Source organism: Hibiscus syriacus, unplaced genomic scaffold (genome assembly GCF_006381635.1).
Source record: "Hibiscus syriacus cultivar Baekdansim isolate YM2019G1 unplaced genomic scaffold, ASM638163v2 tig00112349_pilon, whole genome shotgun sequence".
Taxonomy (NCBI): Eukaryota; Viridiplantae; Streptophyta; class Magnoliopsida; order Malvales; family Malvaceae; genus Hibiscus; species Hibiscus syriacus.
Window position 1 is genome coordinate 916,818 of NW_024063310.1, and position 25,388 is coordinate 942,205.

Consider the following 25,388-nt stretch of genomic DNA (forward strand, 5'->3'; position numbering starts at 1 on the left):
TGTGAATAATGCTATTGTGTATTCCCAAAATTGAATTACAATGCTATATTGGGGTTGTGATGATTCTAGAAATTTAGATTGTAGGAGCTCTCATATATGTTGCCATTGTTATTCATGTTATAATTCTCACAAAATACACAAACTCGAGGTTTTATGGACATTCCTCAACATTATGGCTAACACCACAATAAACGCAAGAAACAAAATATGTAGCTTTTAGCTCATACATACCTCCAGGCTTTTGCATTCTCTTCATTATTTCAGTCAATGCTATCATCTATATAGTCAATGTATTCAGAGAATCATTGTCCACTGCTATACAACACGTCTACTCCACATAACCCTTGTAATGGGGTATTGGTAGTCATTGTTAGAAATCTTCTCTAATATATCATAAGCTTTGTGTTGGATTTATCCAACAATGCTCCATTGGTAGAAACATCTACAACCATCCTTGTTTGCATGTTAAGTCCATTTTAGAATATCTTCATTTGGATCTAGTGCTGGAAATCATGCATCGAGAATTTCTGTAGTAAGTCTTTAAATCGCTCCTAAACTTTATACAAGTTCTCATCCTCCAATTGCTTGAAGGATGTGATGTTGTTCCTCAATTTAGCATTCATGTTGGGTGGGTTGAATCGCATCAAAAACTTTTGAGCAAGTTCATTCTAGGATGTTAAATCACCAGGTGGCAGCGAGTTAAGCCATGCTTTAGGTTTGTCACAGAGCGAGTAGGGAAACAACTTCAGCTTCAAGGCTTCTTCAGGTACTCCTTGCTGTAAAAACGAGTCACACACCTCCATGAACGCTCTAGGGGTGTACTCTAGAATCTTCGGTCAATGCTCCACCATATTATTATATCAATAAAATGGTTAAATCATGATTTCGATCCCTTTATTATGCTTAAATTTGAGATTTAATCTCTACACTTTAATTTATCATAATTCGGTAATTCTATTATTATAATGTCATCGGTTAATCAAAACACCAATGTTGAGTATTTTTCCCAAGAAAACACTCATCTTGAATTGAAAGAAGTGTTTTAACAATACAATTTCAAAATGTTGAATTGATTAGAATAAGTTAATTAAGATTTAAATGAATCAAATAATCATTTAAAGTATAAAATTGATCGATTATTTTTTAATTTTTTAAATCGAATCGAATCCAATTTGATTACTTGGAAAAGAAATAATTGAAATAATTGAAAACATGAACCCAAATTATGCGTGGCTAAAATCAGCAGATTTGTATGGTTGGAAGTATATATCTTTATTGTGGATATATACCCCTCAAAAAGTTGAAAATTCTCAAGAATAGTGGCTATAGTTTTCAATCTTACTTTTTCTTATCCCCTTTCCTTTTCTTTTGTCAACAAAGATTTTGATTGTTTGAAACAATGTTTTTAAAACCAGACCGGACCTTAAACCGGTGAAGGTACTGGTTCACTGGTTTAACCGTGGTTCAACCGGGTTGAATCGGTTTATATAAAATAATATTTTTTTTAAAATTTTACATAATATTCAAAGAAATACCAATATATATATATAACAATCTTTTTAAGTTTACAATATTAAAAGGTATAAAAATATCACAAGTCATATCATATATAAGTTAAATACCATAAAATCAAGTGAAACAAATTGATTCAAATCAACTACAACATAATATTTAAGGTCAATACCTAATGGAATTCATCAACAACTAAATAAAAAAATTATATAATTGATACAAGTATCAATCATCATGATCATAAAATAAATTTGGGGCTGAAAAAAAATCATAACAAACGACGTCGTTTGATTTATTTAAAAAAAAACAGAAACATGTGAACCGGTTTTGTCGGTTCCCAACCGGTTCTTTAGCGGTTCATTGTAAAACTGGTTTTGGAGGTTGACCGGACCGGATAGGCAACCGGTTCCCGGTTCAACCGGCCGGTCTGGTCCGGTTTTGAAAACATTGGTTTGAAAGATGTATGCTTGTCAACATGTTACTCCGTCTTTTCATTTTTCCTAATATTACTACCAACACAATATCAAAATTCAAAACTCTAAATATATAGATAAAAAAATAAAAATCGAGCATAGATATTCGCACCCCTTCATGATGAATTCCGATTCGAGGCATGCATTTTCATTTCGTTTACTAGTGTCGGGATGTTATTCCTTCGTAAAGAGTAATAATATGCTCGCACGGTTTTTATGACCCTCTCCATCGTCGATGAAAAATAGTGTCGACATCTTCATACTCAAAAGTGTGTTTAGCCGGATGTTTTTTTCTCACCTGGAACTCTCTCCACAACGATTTTTTTTTTATTTCTTTTCTCTCTCGAAAGTTCGTTTTTTTAATGCTTCTTCGCTGAAAATGACAAAGAGACTTTATAAAGGCAAGACGTAGGTGATAAATATTCTCCAATATATAAACAGATGCTTCCCTTGAACACATAATGCTAAAGGTAGGAATTGATGGGGTTTTTTTTCACATAAAGATTATTTCTCTGTGTTCCCCCTAAATGCTGAGGACAAGTACTTGACATTATTAAGTGCTAATTTCCACTTAAAACACTTAATTGGGGATTTAATTAAATCATTATCCAAATGAGGAAATGATTCAATTGGGAGTACATTCACACACATTATATAATCATTGATTCTAACATTGGAGGGCATCTAGAACCCTAAAATGCATGAGCATCGACCGAAGTGTATGATTTTGTGTCAGAAGATACGATTCTCTAAAAAAAATATATTAGAAATTTAGAGGTGTAGATTATTAGAAGAAAATACAAAAGAAATATCTAAATTATATAAAAATTTTGAAAATTTTCAAAAAATACAACCGCCCCCAATATTTCCCTTGGTTATCCCTGTGTGCGAGTGAACCTCTCGAGGATTGAAATGAAAGGTCACATACACATGATGGAACAACACTACTTAGAATATTGTTCAAGAATATATATCAAATCACAAACTCTAAACTACCAATAACCTCAAACTCTTAATGAATTAAAGAATTAAAGAAGAGATTATTGAACGTTTAAACATGTCTGAATTCATAATCTAAGAAATTTTCGGTTCAAGAAGAGGGACAGAATGTTTGACTTTTTAGGGTAAACTTTCAATTTTCAAAGCATTAATATATAAATACATATACGTATATGTAAATGAAAGATACATTATATGATGCTCTATAGATTATTTCTCATTACAAGGTAAAGCCGGCTAGCGATTTGATGCTAGAATGATGGCAACTTTCAACTCATAAATTTAAAGCCAAAGAGCACCGGCATTTTTGAGCAAGTTCTTCAAGGAACCATTGAGATGAAGTGTCATGATGGTGTTAGCCGAACCGACGAATCTACCGCCAATGAACACGGCCGGGACCGTCGGGTTGCACCCGAGCCTCATCAAACCCCATTCCATTTCCTTGCCTCTGGCGTCTTCGTCGAGCTCGTATATCGCCGGGCTCACCCCTTGCTCGTAGAACAATCTCTTGATTGCATGGCACATGCAACACGAGCTCTTGCTGAAGATCACAACGGCTTTTTGGGATGCCAATTTCGCTAAGCGATCCATTTTTCAAGAGTATATGAGATTTTGTAGTTGCAATTGCTTACTTTGTTTTGGCTTGTGATGGATTTGAAGGTTTCATATAGATTTGTATATATAGGGCAACCCTAGGCCATGATTGAATAATATTTTAATATTGGGAAATAAAAAAAAAACTGAAGGTTCCTTTTGATATTGGGATCGATGCCACCTTCCAAAATCAACCCTTGATTTGACACACTTATACAAGTATAGAGAATTTGATGAGACCAACATTCTTTTTTCCCCCTCTTATTTTTTGACGAGGTAAAATGCCCCCATTGGCTTCCCATGTGACTGTGGGGATGGAGAGGGTGGGAGGAGAATGTCAACTTTGGATAGAATAGTGGGGTGTGTGTGTATATATATATTTGACATAATTCGATCGTGTTCATGAACTGATATAATACTATATCGATAATCGAATTTTGAATATATTTATATAAATTAATTTGATTAAATCGGTAAAGAATAATAGTCTACAACACATGATGTAAACTATTATAGCAGAAATTCAAATTGAGGAGTCCAATCATGTTTTCCGTACACTAAAATGGAATTGAAGCAGGAGTACGGACCACATTAAATCCTTTTATTTTACCATTTCTTATCATTATTTTAATTTTATCATATAGATTATAAAAAGTTAATTTCTGTTTGTCACCCCTAAAAACTTCTTTGAAATTGTTTATATTCATGGAACCGCATGGATTAAATTGAGATTACATTAAACTCGAACAACTTAATCAGACTAAATTCAGATTAAAATCGATTTTATTATAAAATTATATACTATATTAATTTCATATGGATCAAAATTTAAAACCCTCCAATTCTAGAGGGACTGATGTGTTGAAGAATAATAATAACCAATCTTAGTGAAATATGTGTTTGGAATAATTTATCAGCACGATTAAAGAATAAATCACGTGAAGATTTCGCAATCCTAAAAGGATATATTGATGCGCCTACCAAAGGATATATGTATATATTAAAGCATCATATTAGTTAAATAATGATTATCAAATATATATTATCATTTATTTTACTAATAATGTATAAACTTATAAACAATGAATACTGACGTAAAATTAGCCCAATAGGTCGAGGGTGAAAAATCAGTCTATTAGATCATATTAAAAATTAATTTAGAATATTCGGTAAATATTATAGTGCAGAGTAAATTTGTTACGTCCATATGACGAGTTTATCTAAATAATATTTTTTATTTAAACTCGTCGCGTTGAAGTAACGAGTTCCAATAAAATCTATTTTTAATTAAATTTTGTCTCGTTGGTGTGATAAGTTATAAAAATATATATTTTTATTAGAACTCGTCACTTGAGTGACGAGTTCCAAGTCACTGTAACAAATGTCGTATCTTAAAATAAAAAATCTAGTGTCGTATTGGGCTAAATAATTAGCCTTCCAACGGTATTGGGCCAAATTTACCGAATATTGATATATATCTTTAAAGTTAAGATGAATTTACATTTAAGGGTTATTTTTTAATTTTATATATATTTATGATTTTTGGACGAGTAAAATAGATAATTGAGATTATTTTTTGTATTTTTCAATGAATTTTTTTATTTTTTATTATTAATTTATTCTTATATTAAAGTTAAGATGAGTTTACATTTAAGTGTTATTTTTGGATGAGTAAAATAGGTGTGACACGTGAAAGATTTTTCCAATTCATCATTCTTTATTAATTTATTCTTATATTAAATAAGTATAAAATAAATAAACATTTAACAAAAAATACACTCAAACCGGATTCTTTATTCGAATGCCTCACCAATTCATAACCACAGGCCCCAAAGTAAGATTTGATATTTTTTTCCTTTGAAATTAAAAACCTAAATTATCTTTGACTATTATATTAATATATGATTTATCAAGTTTAGTATTTATTTTTGACAGTATAAAATCAATCAATTTGATCACAAATGATTTAAACTTTACATTGCTTATATATAAAATTTTCAAAGTGTTTAATTATAATTTTTTAAATATGTACTTATGTAATGATTGGAAGCAATAATTATATTATACTTATACAAATATAAATTTAAAACATGTCTTGTTTGCATTTATTTATTTTTGGATAAAATTTATATAGTATAAAGAATATCATTTTTAAATATTTTTTTTAAAATATTATTTGTATATATAATAAAAATAGTATTTTTCATATAAAACTACCTATTAGTTTTACACATTTTTAAGATCGTTGGATTGAGAGAAATTAAAGGTTGAGATTAACTTTTTTTTTCTTCTCGTGAACATATTCTCAATTTTTATTGTTAATCTCAACATTTAATTTTTCCCATCCAATAGTCCTAAAAAAGTGTAAAACTGAAAGAATTTTACACAGTTTAATTAGATCATGCCCCTATATGTGTGTGTGTGAGCGCGCACGCGTGTGTGCATGCGTGTGGTGTGTGTACATGTGCGTGTGTGCACGAACCAACTTATCTCAATGGTTAAAGGAATTGTTGTTGTTTCTAGAGATCATGGGTTGTGCATGTGCGGTTAAAGGAATTGTTATTGTTCCTAAAGGTCATGGGTTCGAGCACCTACAGCTACAACAGTGTGTGTTCGCGATTGCGTGCTCGAACCAACTTACCTCAGTTGTTAAAGAAATTGTTGCTGTTTTTAGAGGTCATGAGTTGTGTGTGTATGTGCGCACGCGCTCGTAGAGGTCATGGGTTCAAGCACCAGTAGATGTAGCAGGGTGTGTGTGCGAGCACACACGCGTAACATGATAATTGAGCGTTTATTGTCAAATGGTTATGAGTATTTAGCTTAACATCAAATATATATATATATATATATATATATATATATAAAGATTTGGCTCCTGGAATTCCGATTGAGCCATTACAATTCTGTTCCTTTGAATCTTTTAAAGCTTGTAAATAATTTGTAGTATCCATCTATATAGAGATAAATTTAATATAAAAAATTAAAAAGAGTTAACTGTATAAATGTATAATGATAAGGATTTGTTAAATATTTAATTTTAAAAAATAAAAGTTATGTTTTAATTTAATTAAAATTTAAATACATAAAATATTATTACATCAAAAAATTTGAAAAAATTAGAATCTCTTTCTCTCTACGTTGCTCCGTGCTTATATCTTTATATATTAAAGTTTTTTTATTAAGTTAAGGTAATTACGAATAATTAAAATTGTAGTTGCAAATAATATTATAACAAAATCGATCATTATTAAATATGTTATGCTTAAATTGGTAATCGAATTATATCTAATTATAAAATAAAATACATTTAAATAAAATTCATACACATAAAGTTAAATTATAATAAATCTAAAAATGAATTTAAACATGTGATCAAAATTCTCAAGACATCATGAAACATGCTTTATTTATGTTATTATTTATAATAACTTTTGCATCATATATCACCAAAATTTGTGTTACTAAATATTTTTTCTTTTAAAAAGGAAAACCACTAAATTAATAATTTACGAGGGAATCACTCAGGTATAGGAAAGTTCTCTCATCTTTATTAAGCCTGAAAATGAATCTAACGTTCACTACAACAGAAAAGGTTTATAGCAGTGTTTTTTACGCCTATAACTGCGTTTTAAAAGCGCCGCTAAAAGCACTCCCCAGGGAAAAAACGGCACAAGAGTGCCAGCTATACAAACGCCACAACGGTTAGCGATGTTTTACGTCAATAAAAAAAGTCATGTTTTTTAACGAGAAGTTCGTTTATGTTCGTTTATTTATTACACTGACAAATGTGAACAAGATTTTATGTTAATTAAATGAATGAATACGAACAAAGGGATCATTTGTTCATTTACGTTCGATAATCTGTTCATTTATGTTCGTTTATCTTCGTTGCCTAATCTCCAGACTCCGTTTGAAATATTAAGACCTAATAAATTTTAACCTTAAACCCATTAATATTTTAAAATTCAATTAATTTTAAACCCAAATAAAAATACTCAAATCAATTAAAGAAAATATAAATCATAAGATTATCTGAAAAGAAAAAAACTCTTCTAAAATATAAACACAATTAATTTTATGTTCTTTCGTTTATGTTCGTGCGTTTTTTGCCTGTTTATGTTTGTTATTTTGTGTTCATTTATCATTTTAACGAACGAACATGAGCAAGTTAAATTTCTTAATAATTGAGCACAAACAAGAAATTTCGTTCATTTAATTGTTCGTGTTCGTTCGTTTGTTCAATTAAAGTTAAACGAACAAACATAAACATACTCACATTTGTGTTCATTAATTTCGTTTACAAGCCTATTCATCTTTAGTCATTAGAGGCACTCATGTGGAATACATGATTAATTTACATTGATATAAAATTCAGGGTAAACTACGAGTTTAGTACCTAAACTATCAATTTTGATCCGTTTTAGTACCTAAACTTTTATTTTTTTCAAAACCATATATAACATTTAGTTTTTATTTTATTTTAGTAAAACATTCAATTTTAAAGTTAAGTTTTCAACGTAATATTAAAATGAAACAAAAACTAAACATTAGGTATATTTTTGAAAAAATTGAAAGTTTAGGTACCTAAACGGACCAAAATTGATACTTTAAGTACTAAACACGTAATTTATCCTAAAATTAAAGTTGTTGAGTTGTCTTAATAATTTTATTTATAATAAATTGAACATCATATTTCACATTCTATTCATATAGGTCATTCGTATTAAGTTTTAAGTAATTAAAAATATAATCATTTAATTCATGTAAAAAATTAAATTGTTAAAATATATATTAATAAAAATAATATTTAATCGATCATTGTCAAATGATTGTTATCCTTAGAAGTTTTAGATTTGAACATATCGTCTGCAGAGATATTTGAATATTCATTATCAAATAGTTGAGAGTTTCTTCAACAAATATTATCTTATAATCATCTAAGACTAATAAAAGTGTAAATTACATGTTTAATACATACTGTACAACTTTGGTTCATTTTAGTACCTAAACTATCAGTTTTTTTCAAAATCATAACTAAGGTTTAGTTTTTGTTTTATTTTATTACATCACCTTTAAAACTTTAGTTTTTGTTTCATTTTAGTACCATATTCAAAATTTAACATTAAGGTTTCAAAAAAAATTGGAGGTTTAGGTACTAAAATAGAAAAAGCTGATAGTTTATGTACTAAACGCATAAAGTTTTTAATAACAGGGTACTAAAACAAAATGAAAACTAACATTATATATGATTTTAAAAAAATAAAAAATTTAAATACTAAAATAGACCAAAAACGATATTTTAGATACTAAATACGTAGTTTACCTTAAAAAGTATGAGTACTAAACGTCAAAAAGGTGTCCAACGTATGCTTTTTTTCCAATTACATTTTTTTTTGTTCCAGTTTGGTACCTAATGTTTCATTCCGTAATTCAGTTTGGGTCTGACCGTGACAAGCCATTAATTTCGGTTGCTAAATGCCACCTGGCATGAGTATAATATTAAAAAAAATCTAATTAAAACAATAACAAATTAATTAATTGAAATTGAAAAATGAAAAAGAAGAAGATAAAAACCTTTTTAACCCTAACCCTAAGTAATTTTCCCTCTATTCATCGTCACTCTCTTCCATTCCTTCTCCACCTTTTTTTTTTTTGAAATTGAATTCAAGAACCCACACTCATTCAACTTATTCTTTAAGGAGCTAAATTTGATTTTCATCTTTAGCTAATAAAATAGCATAAGCAATAGAAAAAGTTCAACCTTTACGATTTCTTCACTTCATCGATCAAAATCAAAACTAAACACACCCAATAAATCAAATGCTCAAAACTTTGAGCTTAGATCTCCCAACCTCAGATGTTTTTTAGAATTAAAATTCCTTGATAAAATCAGTTTTAAATCACGACAATTTCGACTTACCCAAATGAAATTGATGCCCACATTGAAGCTTAGCCCACAATTGATCACTATTATCAGTAATCGATTCAAGGTAAATCGAGCGTGAAACTGAACCTAAAGATTTCCCTCCATTTTTGTAATCAACACTATTACCTCCATCAACACCACTATCACCTCCGTCACCGTCGTCCACCACCACATCTCCCCCACCTTTACTCCCTAATCCCATAATTAAAACAATTATAAACTCATATCTAATATTAATCCAACCCCAATATCTCAAAACCCAAATTCCTAAAATTCAAAAACAAAAGTACACCCTCTAAATCAACCTCCTCCTCCTCCCTTATTATGTACTCAACCTCAGAGTTTAATTGATTTTTTTTTCAATGAGTAGACAATGAATTGAAAAAAATTGCATTGATACATATTTGTTGAATGAGTGTGGGTTCTTGAATTCAATTTCAGAAAGAGGGTGGAGAAGGAATGAGAAGAGAATGAAGGGGAAGAGAGGAGAAATTACTTAGGGGGCGTTTGGATGGAGGTTTTTAGGATTCCCGGTAGGAATATTTTTTTCCTAACCAAGTATACCCATGTTTGGTTGAGTATCCTTTCCCAAGTCAAGGTAATATTTGTTTCCCATCAGTGAATATTCCTGGGAATGTTATTCCCTCACACCCCTTAGGTATTCTTTCATCCCGTGTGTTAAGGGCTAAAATACCTTTTTTTCCCGTTTCCATTACGATATCTTTCTATGTCTCTCTTCCATTTTCGTGATCGTTTACCATCCATTTTCGTGTGTTAAGGCCTCTGCAGTCATCGTCCCAAGCGAAGCTTCACACCGTTGTCGCCTGTTTGCAGACACCAACATGTATGTCTCTCTTCTCCTTCGCACTCTGCCATTTCTTGATCCAAAACCATCCATTTGTGTGTCATTTTCGTAGCAACATACATGTTTGAAATATTTAGAATTTATCTCCGTTGGGTGTCATTTTCTTCTCTGTTTGTTGTTGTTGTTGTTGTTTATTTCTGATTAAAAATCCATCGACTGTTGGGTGCCATTTTCTTCTCTGTTTCTTCTCCGTTGGGTTACAGTTGTCTCATTCGTAAGGAATAAAAACCCTTTTTTCTTCTTCTTGTTTTTTTGGATATACTTTTGTTGTTTGTGTCTATGAAAATGTAGGATGAAGATTGCTTTCTAATCAAAGCAAGTTGATGTTTAAGCTTTACTCTAACTTTCTTTGGTTTGAGGCAAATCTAAAATCTTAGAACTGGCCATGTGAGGCTGGAGATAAAATTTTATGTTTTTCAAATCAGTTCCGATTGCAAAATCAGTAATTGTTGCATACTCTGGCTATAAAAAGTTAAAAAAAATAATATTATATCAGTAAAAAGTTATAGAAGGTGGAGCAGATTCTAAAATTTTGCCCCTTAAAATTGTTACTGCAGCTGGGATTAGGAACTTTTGGAACCTATCTTCTTTGGTTGATTTAATTTGGTATGTTTGAGGTTCTTCAATTTTTATTTATTTATTTATTTATTTTGCTTTCTTGATGTGTAGCAATCCTTTACATTTTTGTGAGACCATTAGGACCATGATAAGTGGAAAGATTACATTGAACATTATACTAATCTTAATCTTTAGGTAACTCCAAAACATTATCATTAGAACTGATTCCCTTTAGTTTTGTAAGGTTCTACTCCCCTAAAATGTAGTTTCTTGAAAGTGCTTGTAGGAAATCATTCTGGTCAGATATAAGCAGTAAACATTTATCATCTCTAAAATATGCTTATCTTGAATGCTAATTTGTATGGAATATAAATCTGCTTATCATGTATGGAATAGAGTGGATATTCACCTTACTGTCCAGCCAGTAATGCAACATGTATTAGCTGAAATATTTGTATCTTGAATAATCTCTCTTCAATTGCTCAAGTCCAATTAATTTAGCCGACATATAAATTAAGATGTAGATCATTCTATTAAAGGCATCAACAACCTTCTATTTACTTTCTACTTAAATTTTCATTATGGGTAGTGTGGTTAAGTATGTCTTTCCAGGTTCAACAATCTTGTCATTTTTCCTTGCCACATTTGGGCCACTATCATATACTGTTGAACAAGAAAATAGCAAGTGGTAGTCATAGGCACAATGTTACCCCACATATCATCTTTATATACAAAGTTCCACAAAACTGCTAGTAAAAATCAATATGCAGAATTAGGTGCAGTGGTATGATTCTTGCATAGGGTACAAGAGGTCCCAAGTTATATGACCATAAAATTGGGAATTAAGTCAACTCCAAAAGTGGAATAATATAGAAGCTTAACTTGATATGCAGAACATTGATTGAGCAATCATTAACTGCCTAATTGTCTAACAACATCTTCCTTAAACCATTCTTGTACAACATTCAACTCACCAACAACTAAGCATATAGCCATATAACCATCCAAATTTATCAGATTCTTGAAGAAAATAGCTAATGATTGAAAAGAAATCATGTTAAACATAAAAAATTGGGTACTTCAGCTAGTAGTATAATTCCACTAGCATTCATCTAGCAAACAAGTTAGCGGAGAGAATCTAATCAAAATTCACAGGGACTTGAAGAAAAATAGATAACAAATAAAAACACATTCTATTAAACATTAATCATTGAACATGTAATCTAGTCGTATGATTCTCTATTCAAGTATGAGAGGTGCTAAGTTCAATTCTGTAAATGCACCAAACCCTTTCTTTTTTCAATTTCCAAAATTTGCAACTGCAAATCAAATAATTGATCATCAAAATCCAGCTTCAACTGGAAATCTGCATTGTCAATTGATTAAGAGTATACTGATACATAAATTCAAGTGTGGTCGGGTGGATGTGACTATTTTTCTATCATAATATACAAAATCCAAGAACTAACTTAACCTTAGGCTCGAAGCAGTTGGAAAAAAAATCAAAGAATGCTCGTGAAACACTAAAATATATATGTAGAAATTGAAAAATCCTCAGTCGAAAACATCCACTTACCTTGTACAAAAATCACAATAAATTAGTAAACAGTATAATAGAACAAATAACACGAGAAGTCGTTAAGGTCCATAGCAGCAACTAATAAGTGGTTACTGGTTAGTTTATGAGGAGTAGGGTGGTCCATTTAAATTACTGGAAAATGGAGGAAGAACGAAGGGAAAGCTTGAAGTGGTTAATTTCCATGGTTTTCTTATTCAACAGTATATGATAGTTAGACTCTGTAGAAATATGAATATAATTAGGTCTTATTTTGTACTGAATTTTGAATTATTACAGAAGTCAAAACCACCGAGGTTGCTGAATCAGCTAAATAATCAGACGGAGTGAGTAGTTGTTTGATATTGTTTTTCATCTTCTAACTGCAACCATGTTAAATTACAAAATTTTCTTGTGGTGCCAACTGCCTAGTTGAGGTCTTGGCGGTTCTTTATTTTGAGTCTAGGTTCTAAAACTGTTAACAATTGCCTGTAAGTTGAGGTCAGATTGCTTAAAATGTATGACATTTCTATGTGATATGATTGATACCCATCAATAGGGAAATTTGGACAGATGAGCAGTAAGATTATATTGTCTTTAAAAGTTGAACTGGTCAGAATTGAAAATTTCAATTGCTCTTTCATGAGATCTTACTAGTTATTAAATTTGAAAATCTTTTCCTTGATCAAAAAAAATAAAATAAATAGATTTTCAAGTTTAAGTTACTTAAAAAAATTGGGAAGCGAGTAAAATGGTTAATAGGGTTGTTTTTAAGGGTGAAACAGGTTGAGGTTTAAAAGCAAAAAAAAAATGTGTGGCTACCTACTTGTTTTACAGTAACTTGCTGAACTGTATTGACATAGTTGCTCTTCTATCATTATTTTGTTATGGTGCCATTTTTATTGTGTTCAATTATTTTTATTGTGATGACCAACAATTGTTCTTGTTAAATATTATTATTTTCTAATACTAAAATGTTTGTTCATAATAACAGTTATGGCTCGTTTACCAATGTGAAAGAAGAAGCATATCGCCACAATTCTTATTTTACAACTGCAAATGATGGAGATTGTGTGTCATATGCTTATGGCTATTTCAGTTATTCTTAGAAAATATAAAAATCGACCTAAAATAACTTATGCACATGAAAGACTTCATAGACATAATATTATATCACTTAATTTACATAAAATTGTATTTGAAAGTGATCGACAAAGTGTTGATAATTGTCGAATGGATAGGAGAGCATTTATCAAATTGTGTCACCTATTACAAAGTCAGTGTGGGTTAAAAGAGAGTCGATATATGTCTATAGAAGAAATGGTTATTACTTTCCTTCATATTATATCCCACCATATTAAGATTAGAGTTTTAAAACATCAAACAGTAAGATCTGGTGAAACAATTAGTAGAGTTCTCCATACAGTGTTAGCTTCAGTCTTGAAACTACATCCGATCCTTTTTAGAAAACCAGAACTGATACAAGATAATTCAACAGGCGATAGATGGAAATGGTTTAAGGTATTGTATCATAATTCTGAACTTTCTTTTAAGTTAATTAGTAATGCTTAATACTTAAATGGATAGTAATAATGCAATTTAACTTTATTTGATGAATATAGGGATGTTTGGGTGCTCTAGATGGAACGTATATTAAGGTCAATGTAGCTACAATCGATAAACCTAGATACAGAACAAGAAAAAATGAAATTGCGACAAATGTACTTGGTGTTTGCACACCAAACATGCAATTCATTTATGTTTTACCTGGGTGGGAAGGTTCTGTAGCTGATGGTAGAATACTCAGAGATGCCATTAGTAGAAGAAATGGTTTAAATGTTCCACAAGGTAAATTATTAGGTCATTAATATATATATATATAAAAGAATGTAAAATTCTTCCAAGTTTTGTATATTAATTTACTTTTTAAATTAAAATAATATAGGGTGTTACTACTTATGTGATGCTGGATACACGAATGAAGAGGGATTTCTTGCACCATATAGAGGACAAAGATACCACTTGAATGATTGGAGAGAAGGACACCAACCTACCACCCCTCAAGAATATTTCAACAAGAAACATTCTCAAGATAGGAATTGCATTGAGAGATGCTTCGACATATTGAAAGCGAGATGGGCAATTTTAAGGGAAAAATCATTTTATCCAGTGAAAACACAATGTAGACTCATTTCAGCTTGTTGTCTTCTCCATAATTTCATAAGATCTGAGATGCCAATCGATCCTATTGAATCTGACTATACTGAGAATAGTAGTCATGTTGAAGAGATTAATGAAGTAGAAATGATTAGACATTGTGAGCCAAGCAGTGCTTGGACTGAGTGGAGAGACAAATTAGCAGAAGATATGTTTACTAGTTGGTTGGTGTCACGTACTTTAGGATATATGTTATTTTATGTTATGAATGACTTCCACCTTCTATTTTATCTAATGTTAGTGATCATCACTTTCATATATTTGACATCTTTATATTTTATGGCATAAACTTTATTAAATTTTTTGTAATTCTATTCTATAAAATTTGAATTTTATTTGTTATGGATATTCATTACTTATGTCATTCACTACATTTGATTTATATTATGTTACTATTTTAAATTTCATTTATGATTAGTATTGACAATGATGACATGTTTTTATTATGTTATACATTTTTTATATACATCTTAGATTGTTTCGAAGAGAATTATGTCAACATCAAATATGTAATCTCAAAGGGGGGAAACCACCGACATCTAGAAAGGTTAAGTCTTTAGTAACTAAAAGGACATGGACTAAAGAGGAGGATGCTACACTTGTTGAATGTTTACACATTTTGGCTGAAGACCCACATTGGAAAGCTGATAATGGAACATTTAGATCAGGTTATCTATCTAATCTTGAAAAGATGTTAGAAATCAAGCTTCCAACATCACAAATTAGGGCCCATCCACATATTGAATCTAGAGTGAAGTTACTCAAAAGACAATACAATGCTTTATCTGAAATGTTGAATATTGGAAGTGGATTCGGTTGGAATGAAGAAGAAAAATGTTTAACTGCACCAAAGGATGTGTTTGATGATTGGGTTAGAGTAAGTATTTTAATTGAATTTATCTTCTTTCTATACTCTTTCTTATCTACTTATCTTTGTAAGATTTATTAAATTTACGATTTTATTATATTGTAGAGTCATCCAACAGCTGTTGGATTGAGAAACAAGTCATTTCCATTATTTGATGACTTTGTTCATATATTTGGAAAAGAAAGAGCTACATGAATAACAGCGGAGACAGCAGCTGATGCAGTGGAACATATTGATGTTGAAGACAATACATTTATAGATGCATTACTTGAAAAAGATGGAGTAAGAGATTCTGAATCAAGAGAGGATGTTGGTGCTTCAACTTGCCAAACATCTGATGCCACTGCCTCTACCCCTGCAATGAAAAAAGTAGCTAGCAAGAAAAGGTCTAGAAGTGATGATGGGTTAACCGAGCTTGTACAGGAGATAAGTAAGTTTGGTGTTGCATACCGAGAAACTGCCAAATAAATTAAGGATATTACTACTTTATTGAAAAAGGAGGCAGAAGGAAATGATCGAAGAATGTCGATTTTCACAGAAATCATGAAAATTGAAGGCCTATCCAATGATGAAATACTTACTGCAGGAGAGTATATTAGCAAAGATGCGCACAAGGTAGATTTCTTCTTTTCTCTGCCAAAAGAATTCAAAAAAGATTATGTGATTAAGCAATTAGTTGAATGCCATCACTTTAGACCATCCTTTTAACTGTGGTCCTTCTACAATTATGTCGATCTCTTTTTGATTATGACTTTAGAATATGGTCCCAACTTTTTTGTGTAGCTTATCCAGGTATATGTCAAGCTTTTGACTTGGAGAATTTTTGTGTATATAATATAGCCAACATATATGATTAAGTTTAGAATGTCATGGCTATTATCTTTTGTAAGTCTGAACATTGTACAAACTTTTGATGATTAATGTTATACTTCTTTTTGTTATGTAAGTTATCTCATGATACTAAAATGAAAGTTTATCTAGTTACAGTGTTCATAGAAAATATTTGTGACAATGTTAAATAACATTGTTTAAAGCATTTTCATTTTGCCTCTCTCCATCAATTCAAAATATACAAATTCAATATCTTCGATAGTTGTCAGCTCTGGGATTTCACAAACCAGATCAGTTACCAGGAATCACTATTTTCCTTTAAGATTAACTTATGTCATTTATGTTAAAGATTATGTATTCTTTGATTTATATTTTATTTTTTTAGGTTTGCCGTACATAATCCTGAGTGATGACCTTAAAATATTGTTTTTGAGATTTTTTTTGTTGAGTTAAAGATTGATTTGCATATGTTTTTCCTTTAGATAAACGGTCTGGAATTTGTAGAAGAGAAAGGCATTTATTAAGATTAGATTTCTAGCTAAATTTTTGCCTTGAATTACAGCCAGTATATTGTGAATTCAGAAGGATTTGCAAATTAGTTGTGTTCTTTCTGTCATGTATAGATATGTGTGTGTTGAATTTAATTGAGAAATTGGGTTGCTAGTAGAATACATATGTTGGTAATTTGTGAAAGTGTATATGATGTGGGAATGAATGTAAATAATAGTAATAATGATAACAACAACAAGTAATATGTTAAACTTCTTTTAAGTTTAGACCGGTTATCCCATCTCCAGACACTCTCATTGGCTGGTAATATGTTGAAGAAAGAAAGCTTCAGATGGTGGCAATCCATTTCTGGTAGTATTCCGAGGAACCAATTAACATGGGATCTTTTCAAGACGCGCTTCCGAAGTCGCTACATCGGAGAGAGATATCTGCAGGAGCGACGACAGGAGTTTCAGAATCTGGAGCAGGGTAATATGTCTGTTATGGATTATGAGGTTGAATTCATCCGATTGAGCCGATATGCTCCTGGACTTGTGGATACTGAGACAGATCGATGCTTGAGGTTCGAGAATGGACTCAGGTATGAAATCAGGAGTCGAGTCGCTACTCACCGAGAGAGGAATTTTGATGCTTTGGTTGAGATAGCCAAGACTGCTGAGGAAATAGAGCGACTGGGTACGGAGCACCGGAGAGATAGTGATCGAGCTCAAACCCGATTCAGGAGGCCTTCTAGTTCTGTTAATTCTTCTGCACATCCTAGTAAGAGGGGCAGGGGTGAATCTTTTCAGAGAGGTAGTGCAAGTGCCAGGCCTGTAGCATCCGGTTCTCCAGCTGTTCAATCTTCTAGACCTGTTGATTCTGGTTCGCAGCCATGTAATTATTGTGGAAAACCTCATCCTGGGGAATGCAGGAGAAAATTTGGTACCTGTTTTAAATGTGGTTCTGGTGACCATTTTATAAGGGATTGTCCATTATCAGTTACTACAGTTCAGACGCCAGCTCGTACTCCCGCTCGTACTCAGAGTACTGTTCAGACTCCTGTAGGTGGTCGTACTCAGGAGAGAGCACCTGGATCGGCTAATAGAGGCCGAGCATCTCAGAGTAGGGGTCCAGTCAGATCTGAGGCTAGACAACCTGCATTGGTTTACACTGCTAGACTTCGACAAGATCGAGATGGGCCTAATGTGACTGCAGGTACTGTTACTATTCATTCAGTTCCATACTTTGCATTGTTTGATAGTGGCTCTACAAATTCCTATGTATCACATTCCGTTTCTGAGGGTCTAAATATTTCTGTTGAGAATACTGAGCGTTCAGTGATAGTTCAAAGTCCCTTAGGCCAATCCATCGTGTTGGATCGTATTTTTAGAGAGTGCCCTATAGAGATCAATGGGGAGATTTTTCTGGCTGACCTGATGGAGTTACCCTTTGAAGAGTTTGATTTGATTCTTGGCGTAGATTGGTTGGACAAACATCGAGTAAATATTGATTTTGAGACTAAGAGAGCTGTTCTGAAAACCTCAGATAATCGAAAGATTGTAATGATCGGGGAACGACGTGGATTTCTGACGAATGTTGTGTCTGCTTTGGTAACAGAGAAGATGATCAGGAAGGGTTCCGAGGCGTTTCTTGCTTATATTTTGGACACTAGGAGATCGCAATCCGATATTGAAAGCATCCGAATTGTCAAGGAATTTCCCGATGTTTTTCCCGAGGAGTTGCCTGGATTACCTCCAGATAGAGAAGTCGAGTTTGTGATTGAAGTCTATTCTGGTTCCACCCCGGTTTCAATGGCTCCTTATCGTATGGCCCCAAAGGAGCTTAAAGAACTGAAAATCCAACTCCAGGAGTTGTTGGACAGGGGATTTATCCGACCCAGTGTATCACCGTGGGGAGCTCCAGTTCTCTTTGTCAAGAAGAAAGATGGGACATTGAGACTCTGTATTGATTATAGAAAACTAAACAAACTCACTGTTAAAAATAAATATCCTCTACCCAGAATCGACGATCTATTTGACCAATTTCGAGGGGCTTCTATCTTTTCAAAGATAGACTTAAGATCTGGTTATTATCAACTTAAAGTGAAAGATTCGGATATTCCGAAGACTGCTTTCCGTACTCGATATGGGCATTATGAGTTTTTAGTGATGTCATTCGGGTTAACTAATGCCCCTGCTGCTTTTATGGATCTGATGCATAGAGTGTTTCGACCTTATTTGGACCAGTTTGTAGTGGTATTCATTGATGATATACTGGTGTATTCTAGAAGTGAAGTAGAACATGAGAAGCATTTAAGAATTGTTCTTCAGACTCTAAGGGAGAATAAGCTATACGCTAAGTTGAGCAAGTGTGAGTTCTGGCTCAGCGAAGTGACTTTTCTTGGACATATCGTCTCCGCTGATGGCATTCAGGTGGATCCAAGCAAAGTGGAGGCTATTCTGAACTGGAAGCAACCCAGAAATGTCTCTGAGATCCGTAGTTTCTTGGGCTTAACTGGTTACTATCGTCGTTTCGTTGAGGGGTTCTCCCTTATTGCAGCTCCTCTGACGAAACTATTAAGGAAAGGTGTTCCATTTGTCTGGTCTGAGGACCAACAAGCTAGTTTTGAGAAATTGAAGACTGTTCTAACTCAAGCCCCAGTGTTGATTCAGCCTGAATCTGGGAAGGATTTTTCTGTCTACAGTGATGCTTCTCATTCTGGATTAGGATGTGTTTTGATGCAAGATAGGAAAGTTGTCGCTTATGCGTCACGTCAGTTAAGGCCGCATGAGCGTAACTATCCTACTCACGATCTGGAATTAGCTGCTGTGGTTTTTGCTTTAAAGATCTGGAGACACTACCTCTACGGAGAAAAGTGTTATATCTATACTGATCATAAGAGTCTGAAGTATCTGCTTACTCAGAAAGAATTAAATTTGAGACAGCGTCGCTGGTTGGAGCTTTTAAAGGACTATGATTTTGAGATAGAATATCATCCAGGGAAGGCTAATGTAGTGGCAGACGCCTTGAGCCGTAAGGCGATATCAGACCTCAGAGCCTTATTTGCCAACTTGAGCTTATTTGATGATAATAGTTTGTTAGCAGAGTTACAAGTTAAACCTACTTTGGCCGAGGAGATTAAGGCTAAACAACTCCTTGATAACTCGTTGCTTTCCATTATTGAACAAGTTAAGCAAGGATCGAGTTCGGAGTATACTGTGGATCAGGATGGTATTTTGTGTTTTCACGGTCGTTACTGCGTTCCTAAAGAAGATGAGTTGAAACGGGTTATTCTTCAGGAGGCTCATAGTAGTCCTTATGCTATGCATCCTGGTGGGGACAAAATGTACAATAATCTCAAAGAGCGCTACTTTTGGACTGGTATGAAGAAAAATATTTCAGATTTTGTGGCGAGGTGTTTGACTTGTCAGCAGGTTAAGGCAGAGCACCAACATCCATCTGGATTATTACAGTCAATTAAGATTCCTGAGTGGAAATGGGAGCGTATTACGATGGACTTCGTTACTGGTCTTCCTCTAACTCCTTCCAAAAAGGATTCTATCTGGGTGATTGTTGATCGACTCACCAAGTCAGCGCACTTTATCCCTATTCGAGTTAATTATTCTCTGGATAAACTGGCTAAATTGTACATTTCTGAGATCGTTAGACTTCATGGTGTTCCGCTGTCTATCATATCTGATCGAGATCCGAGATTCACTTCCAGGTTCTGGAAAGCTTTGCATGAGGCTATGGGTACTCGTTTGAATTTCAGTACAGCTTTTCATCCTCAAACTGATGGACAGTCTGAGCGAGTGATTAAGGTGTTGGAGGATATGTTACGGGGCTGTGTGATTGATTTCCGTGGTAGTTGGGAAGATTTCTTGCCATTAGCTGAGTTTGCTTACAATAATGGTTATCAGGCGAGTATTCGCATGGCACCGTACGAGGCTCTGTATGGACGTAGATGTCGTACTCCTATATGTTGGACAGAGTTACATGATAGAAAAACTTTGGGTCCAGATTTGGTTCGAGAGACTGAAGATACTGTCAGACTGATCCGTGATCGTTTAAGAGAGGCATTTGATAGGCAGAAGTCATACGCAGATAAGCGACGTAAGGATATCGAGTTTGAGGTTGAAGATCAGGTTTTTCTCAAGGTATCTCCATGGAAGAAGGTATTGAGATTTGGACGTAAAGGTAAACTGAGTCCGCGATTTATTGGGCCGTATCGTATTCTGAAGAAAGTTGGACCTGTTGCTTATCAGCTTGAGTTGCCTTCCCAGCTCAGTCGTATTCATGATGTTTTTCATGTTTCTATGTTGAGGCGATACCGTCCAGATCCAGATCACATCATTCAGGTTGATGAGGTAGAGCTGAGACCTGATTTGTCATATGAGGAGGAGCCTGTTCAGGTTTTAGAGAGGGATGAGCGAGTTCTTCGGAATAGGCGTATTCCAATGGTCAAAGTGCAGTGGAGTAATCGTAGACCCTCAGAAGCTACTTGGGAGACGTTGGAGTCAATGGAGCTTCAATTTCCGCATCTATTTTCATAAGTTAAATTTCGAGGACGAAATTTCTTGTAGAGGGGGAGAATTGTAACAACCCGGAAAATGGAAAAAATATATATAATTGTAATTTGAGGTTTTAATTAAGTTAATTGGTGAAATTTGAGGATTTAATTGGAACTTTTAAAACTTGTAGCCTATTTTAAAAAGTGGAGGAAATTCAATGACCAATCACTGAATATTTCCAAGGAGTGTCGGCAGATTTTTTTCTTATATGCGTGCAAATTGATTCTGGTTTCATAACAGAACAATTTGTTAAGTTTTTACCCCACGCACCTCAACTTCCGACGACGATTCTGACACCGTCCGAATTCCGATCGTCGTTTTGAAAGTACCATCGTGTTCGTTATCGAATCAGGAACAATCCCCTCAATTTAATTGAAGCGAAACGCTGCCAAACGTCGTGAATTTCAAGTCAAAGCATCGACGTTTTTTTAAGCTCAATCGCCTAGAAAATCCTAAATTCATCGCCGATCGTTGCTCCTTTTACGACACCTCCCGCACCATCGTATTCCTTGTGCCGTTCCGAGTCCGTCGGTGTCAACCTCGATCTCCGTTGACGGCGGCGCGTAGGGAGGTGGATCAGTCAAAGATTCGGCCGAGTCGAAATCGAGCTCTCCGCCGTTCAAAAATTTGAACCGATCTTTGTAAGTATCTCGAAATCGCTTAAAATAATTTTTAGATATTTTTCCGTGATTTTTAGAGCCCCGGAGGACGTCGCACGCGCCCACACGCGCCGCCGCAGGCGAGTGAACGCTGGAAACCGGTTTTGACCGGTTTAACCGGGTTTTGAACCGGTTTTGACCGGTTTGACCGGTCACGACCCGTTTACCCGTTTACCCGACCCGTTGACCCGACCCGACCCGTTGACCGTTGACCGGTGCTATTCTGGGAATTAATTCAGTTTTGGTGCTATTCTGGGAATTAATTCAAAAAGGGTGCTATTTGTGTAAAATGTTTGACAGTTTGTTGACCTCCTTTGACCAGAACTTTGACCGGCTTTGACCGGCTATTAGACGACCTTTGTTTTCGACCAAGAATACCTATCCTGATAGTTTTCGACGTTCCGAATCCGTTTTTGGGGTCCGTTTTGCTAAATTCAAACCCGAAAGTCTCCAAATCGTCAGTCAACCCCGTTGACTTTAATTTTGACCAAGAATTCGAAATTTCGGAAGGTCATACCTTATATTTTTCGACGTCCTGAATTTGATTCCGAAGTCCGTTTTGCCAAATTCTGACCCGAAATTCCCGAATCGAGCTTGTAAACCCAAAAGGCTTAATATTTTAATATTTTGATTATTTAAATGAGATTTGGTCAAGGATTTATTCAATAAAATATTTTATGAAGGTACTCGTGTTTCACCTGAGCAAGGATCAATTAGGTCCGGTATTATCCGTTCGTTAGATCAGCCTGAACCGCGTACTACGAGAATTACCCGTAGGTTTCTGTATATTATTTAAATAATATTTAGATTATTTATATTAGGATTCCAATATGGATTTTTCCAATTCGTAGGATCTAGCGCTGCAGCAGAACGTGATCGACAGACCCAGTAATAGGCTTCCCTATCTGATTTCTCAGACTGTTACAGGTGTGTTTCCCGACAGTGTTAATTATTTCTGTTTTAAAAATACATCTGAACATTATGTATATGACATCTGATTTGCCTCATATTTCTGATATGATTTTTGGTTACGGTATTTTATACCATTTTTTTTTTGAATATTGAATATTCGATATCTGAAATTCTGTATACTACTGACTTGTCTTCTGATTTCCGTATTTCTGTATATTATTGTTAAGCATGAACACTTTTATGTTTTAAAGATTTAATCATTGTTTTCATTCAAAACATTCATGAACATCTCCATCATTGGGGGGTATCGTTGAAGGAAGTATATCCGCAGGTTCCTCGGCTTTGTGCTCAGGGCCTTATTTGTTGTGTGGGCTGGGTGTATGGTTCTGGGGAACCTACACATTCTGTTGTGATGGGCTGGGGGTAGTGTTCATATTTTTTTTGACGACATGATTGCATAAACTGACTTTACTGGAATATTTTTATCAGTATGTTTTTATATACACTGTATGGAACACACTGGGCTTTTTAGCTCATTCTGTAGTTTTTACCATTTTTCAGATAACAGCAGACCATAAGCTAGCAGATTTGGCATCAGGAGAAATCAACTACTTTATTTTGTACGAACATATATTTCTATATGTTTTTCGGTTATGTTTGGTGACATGTATTTTATTATCGTTTTGGACATATCTGTATTATTAATATTATATTTAACGTCCTATAAGTGAAAAAAAAAACCTCTGAATGGGATATGTGACCACTTAGGTTTGGGTCTAACTCACAGACCGGGTCTAGGGGGTTACAGATTGTACCAGACTATGATCCTTGCATGAAGGAATCTTCAACGGAAGACTTCTCGGTGACAAGTAGAGCTTTGATGATGCCATGGTCCAGGAAAAATCATCGAAATTCAGAACCAGCGTATAAAGAGAAAATAATTATCGGACAAAACTCACAGTTTGAGACACATCTAGCATCAAGTAAACAAGATATAACTTCCAATTAATTACCTGCACATCATCTAATAATCCATTCCCAGATTCGCCCCCAACCACTATCATCTTGTTCCCAACCACAGCAGCTGCATGCTACTCAAAGAAAAAGTTTTCAACGTTTCCATCATTCGTAATGAAGCAATCAGAAAACCGAAAAGAAACAATGCATTACATTAAAGCGAGGCACAGGCTTTTCCCCGGCAACCGATAACACCATCCAGTTCTCAGAGTTCCCTGATGAATTGATCTCGGGGGCAGTCGAAGGAACTTGGGAATCAAATTCATCTGAATGACTACCGGCAGGCAAAGCAGACTCCACCTGAAACAAACTCGAAGGCTTCTACCATTTTTATCACACAATCCCACCTACAGAAAAACGAAAATCAAGTTAAAAAGAGAACTCACAATGGCATTGTTGTTTCCTTTGGGTGGTCTTATAGGGCTTCTAGTTCCATGTCCGTACTCCGAAAGTTGTACTTTCTTCACTCTACACAACAATGTACCAAAAAAGAGGGATTTGAGCATTTTTGTGATCCATTTCGCAATTTACACACCAAGTCCCTCAATTGCTTACAATGATTAGTTCGCTTTTTCTTCATTGACATACAAATTATAATCTTCAACATAGAACAAATATCCAAATGAAGAATTGAAACTACAAAGCAAAGAAAACGATACATACATACATACACACATACATATAAAGTCAAATAATGGAAGAGAAGAAACTGACCTGCCAAGCTTCATGCGTCTACGAGAAAAGCTAAACATTTTCATCTGACCAGACCTTTTGTATGTAGCAAAAGGAGATATCTTTCGATCAAAAACCAAAAACCCTAGAATTTCCGCAAAATTTGAAGCTACATTATCATCAAGAAAACAGTTTAAAACAACAAAAATAAGCCTAAAAGCCACACAAGACATTGATAAAATGATAAAACCTCAATCATTTATCAGAGTTTCCATTTTTTTTCAAATAAGAACAACGTGATATCCACCATAACCATGGACTCAGAGCTTAACCTGACACTAAAGCTTTGACCTTTAACCTCAAACTTGAGATGGGAAAAAAAAGAAGAAAATACATTAATGGGGAAATAGTAAACAATGTTTGAAGGGTTCAATTATGGGACTGGGTTTTTGAGGAAATGAGTTGTACCTTCTGCAAATAGTGATGACAGGGAGAGAGAAAGAGAAGCAGCTGAAAAACAAAGAGAATCATTAATACTGTGATTAACAAAATGATTTTGTTATAAACAAGAATCATTAATGTTGGTTTTTTTATTATTAAACATACTATGAATATGAGTAAATTTTTATGTAATTATTGATCGAAGTCCATATATTTAGTAGCTTTAAAT

General features: G+C 33.8%; 2 protein-coding genes across 2 annotated transcripts; both read right to left on the reverse strand.

The window, feature by feature from the left end:
- Positions 1 to 3,257: 3,257 nt before the first annotated feature.
- LOC120178395 (monothiol glutaredoxin-S10) lies at positions 3,258 to 3,632 on the reverse strand. The gene has a single exon (XM_039184254.1). It carries the CDS (start codon positions 3,573 to 3,575, stop codon positions 3,267 to 3,269), a length of 309 nt encoding a protein of 102 aa, XP_039040185.1. The 5' UTR covers positions 3,576 to 3,632; the 3' UTR covers positions 3,258 to 3,266.
- A 20,338-nt stretch (positions 3,633 to 23,970) lies between these two features.
- LOC120178422 lies at positions 23,971 to 25,150 on the reverse strand. The gene is made up of 5 exons (XM_039184267.1): positions 25,051 to 25,150; positions 24,761 to 24,863; positions 24,433 to 24,514; positions 24,200 to 24,346; positions 23,971 to 24,120 (listed from the first exon to the last, which is right to left on the reverse strand). The coding sequence occupies exons 1-5, from the start codon at positions 25,112 to 25,114 to the stop codon at positions 23,971 to 23,973; spliced, it is 546 nt and encodes a 181-aa protein (XP_039040198.1). The 5' UTR covers positions 25,115 to 25,150.
- Between the last annotated feature and the right edge of the window lie 238 nt (positions 25,151 to 25,388).

Excerpts from the sequence above, each read along its gene's own strand:
- LOC120178395 (XM_039184254.1), bottom strand. The coding sequence starts at position 3,575 with ATGGATCGCTTAGCGAAATTGGCATCCCAAAAAGCCGTTGTGATCTTC.
- LOC120178422 (XM_039184267.1), bottom strand. The coding sequence starts at position 25,114 with ATGTATTTTCTTCTTTTTTTTCCCATCTCAAGTTTGAGGTTAAAGGTC. Across the intron at positions 24,515-24,760 it reads AGACGCATGAAGCTTGGCAG|AGTGAAGAAAGTACAACTTT; the intron begins GTCAGTTTCTTC and ends ATTGTTGTGTAG. Across the intron at positions 24,121-24,199 it reads AGCCTGTGCCTCGCTTTAAT|CATGCAGCTGCTGTGGTTGG; the intron begins GTAATGCATTGT and ends TTCTTTGAGTAG.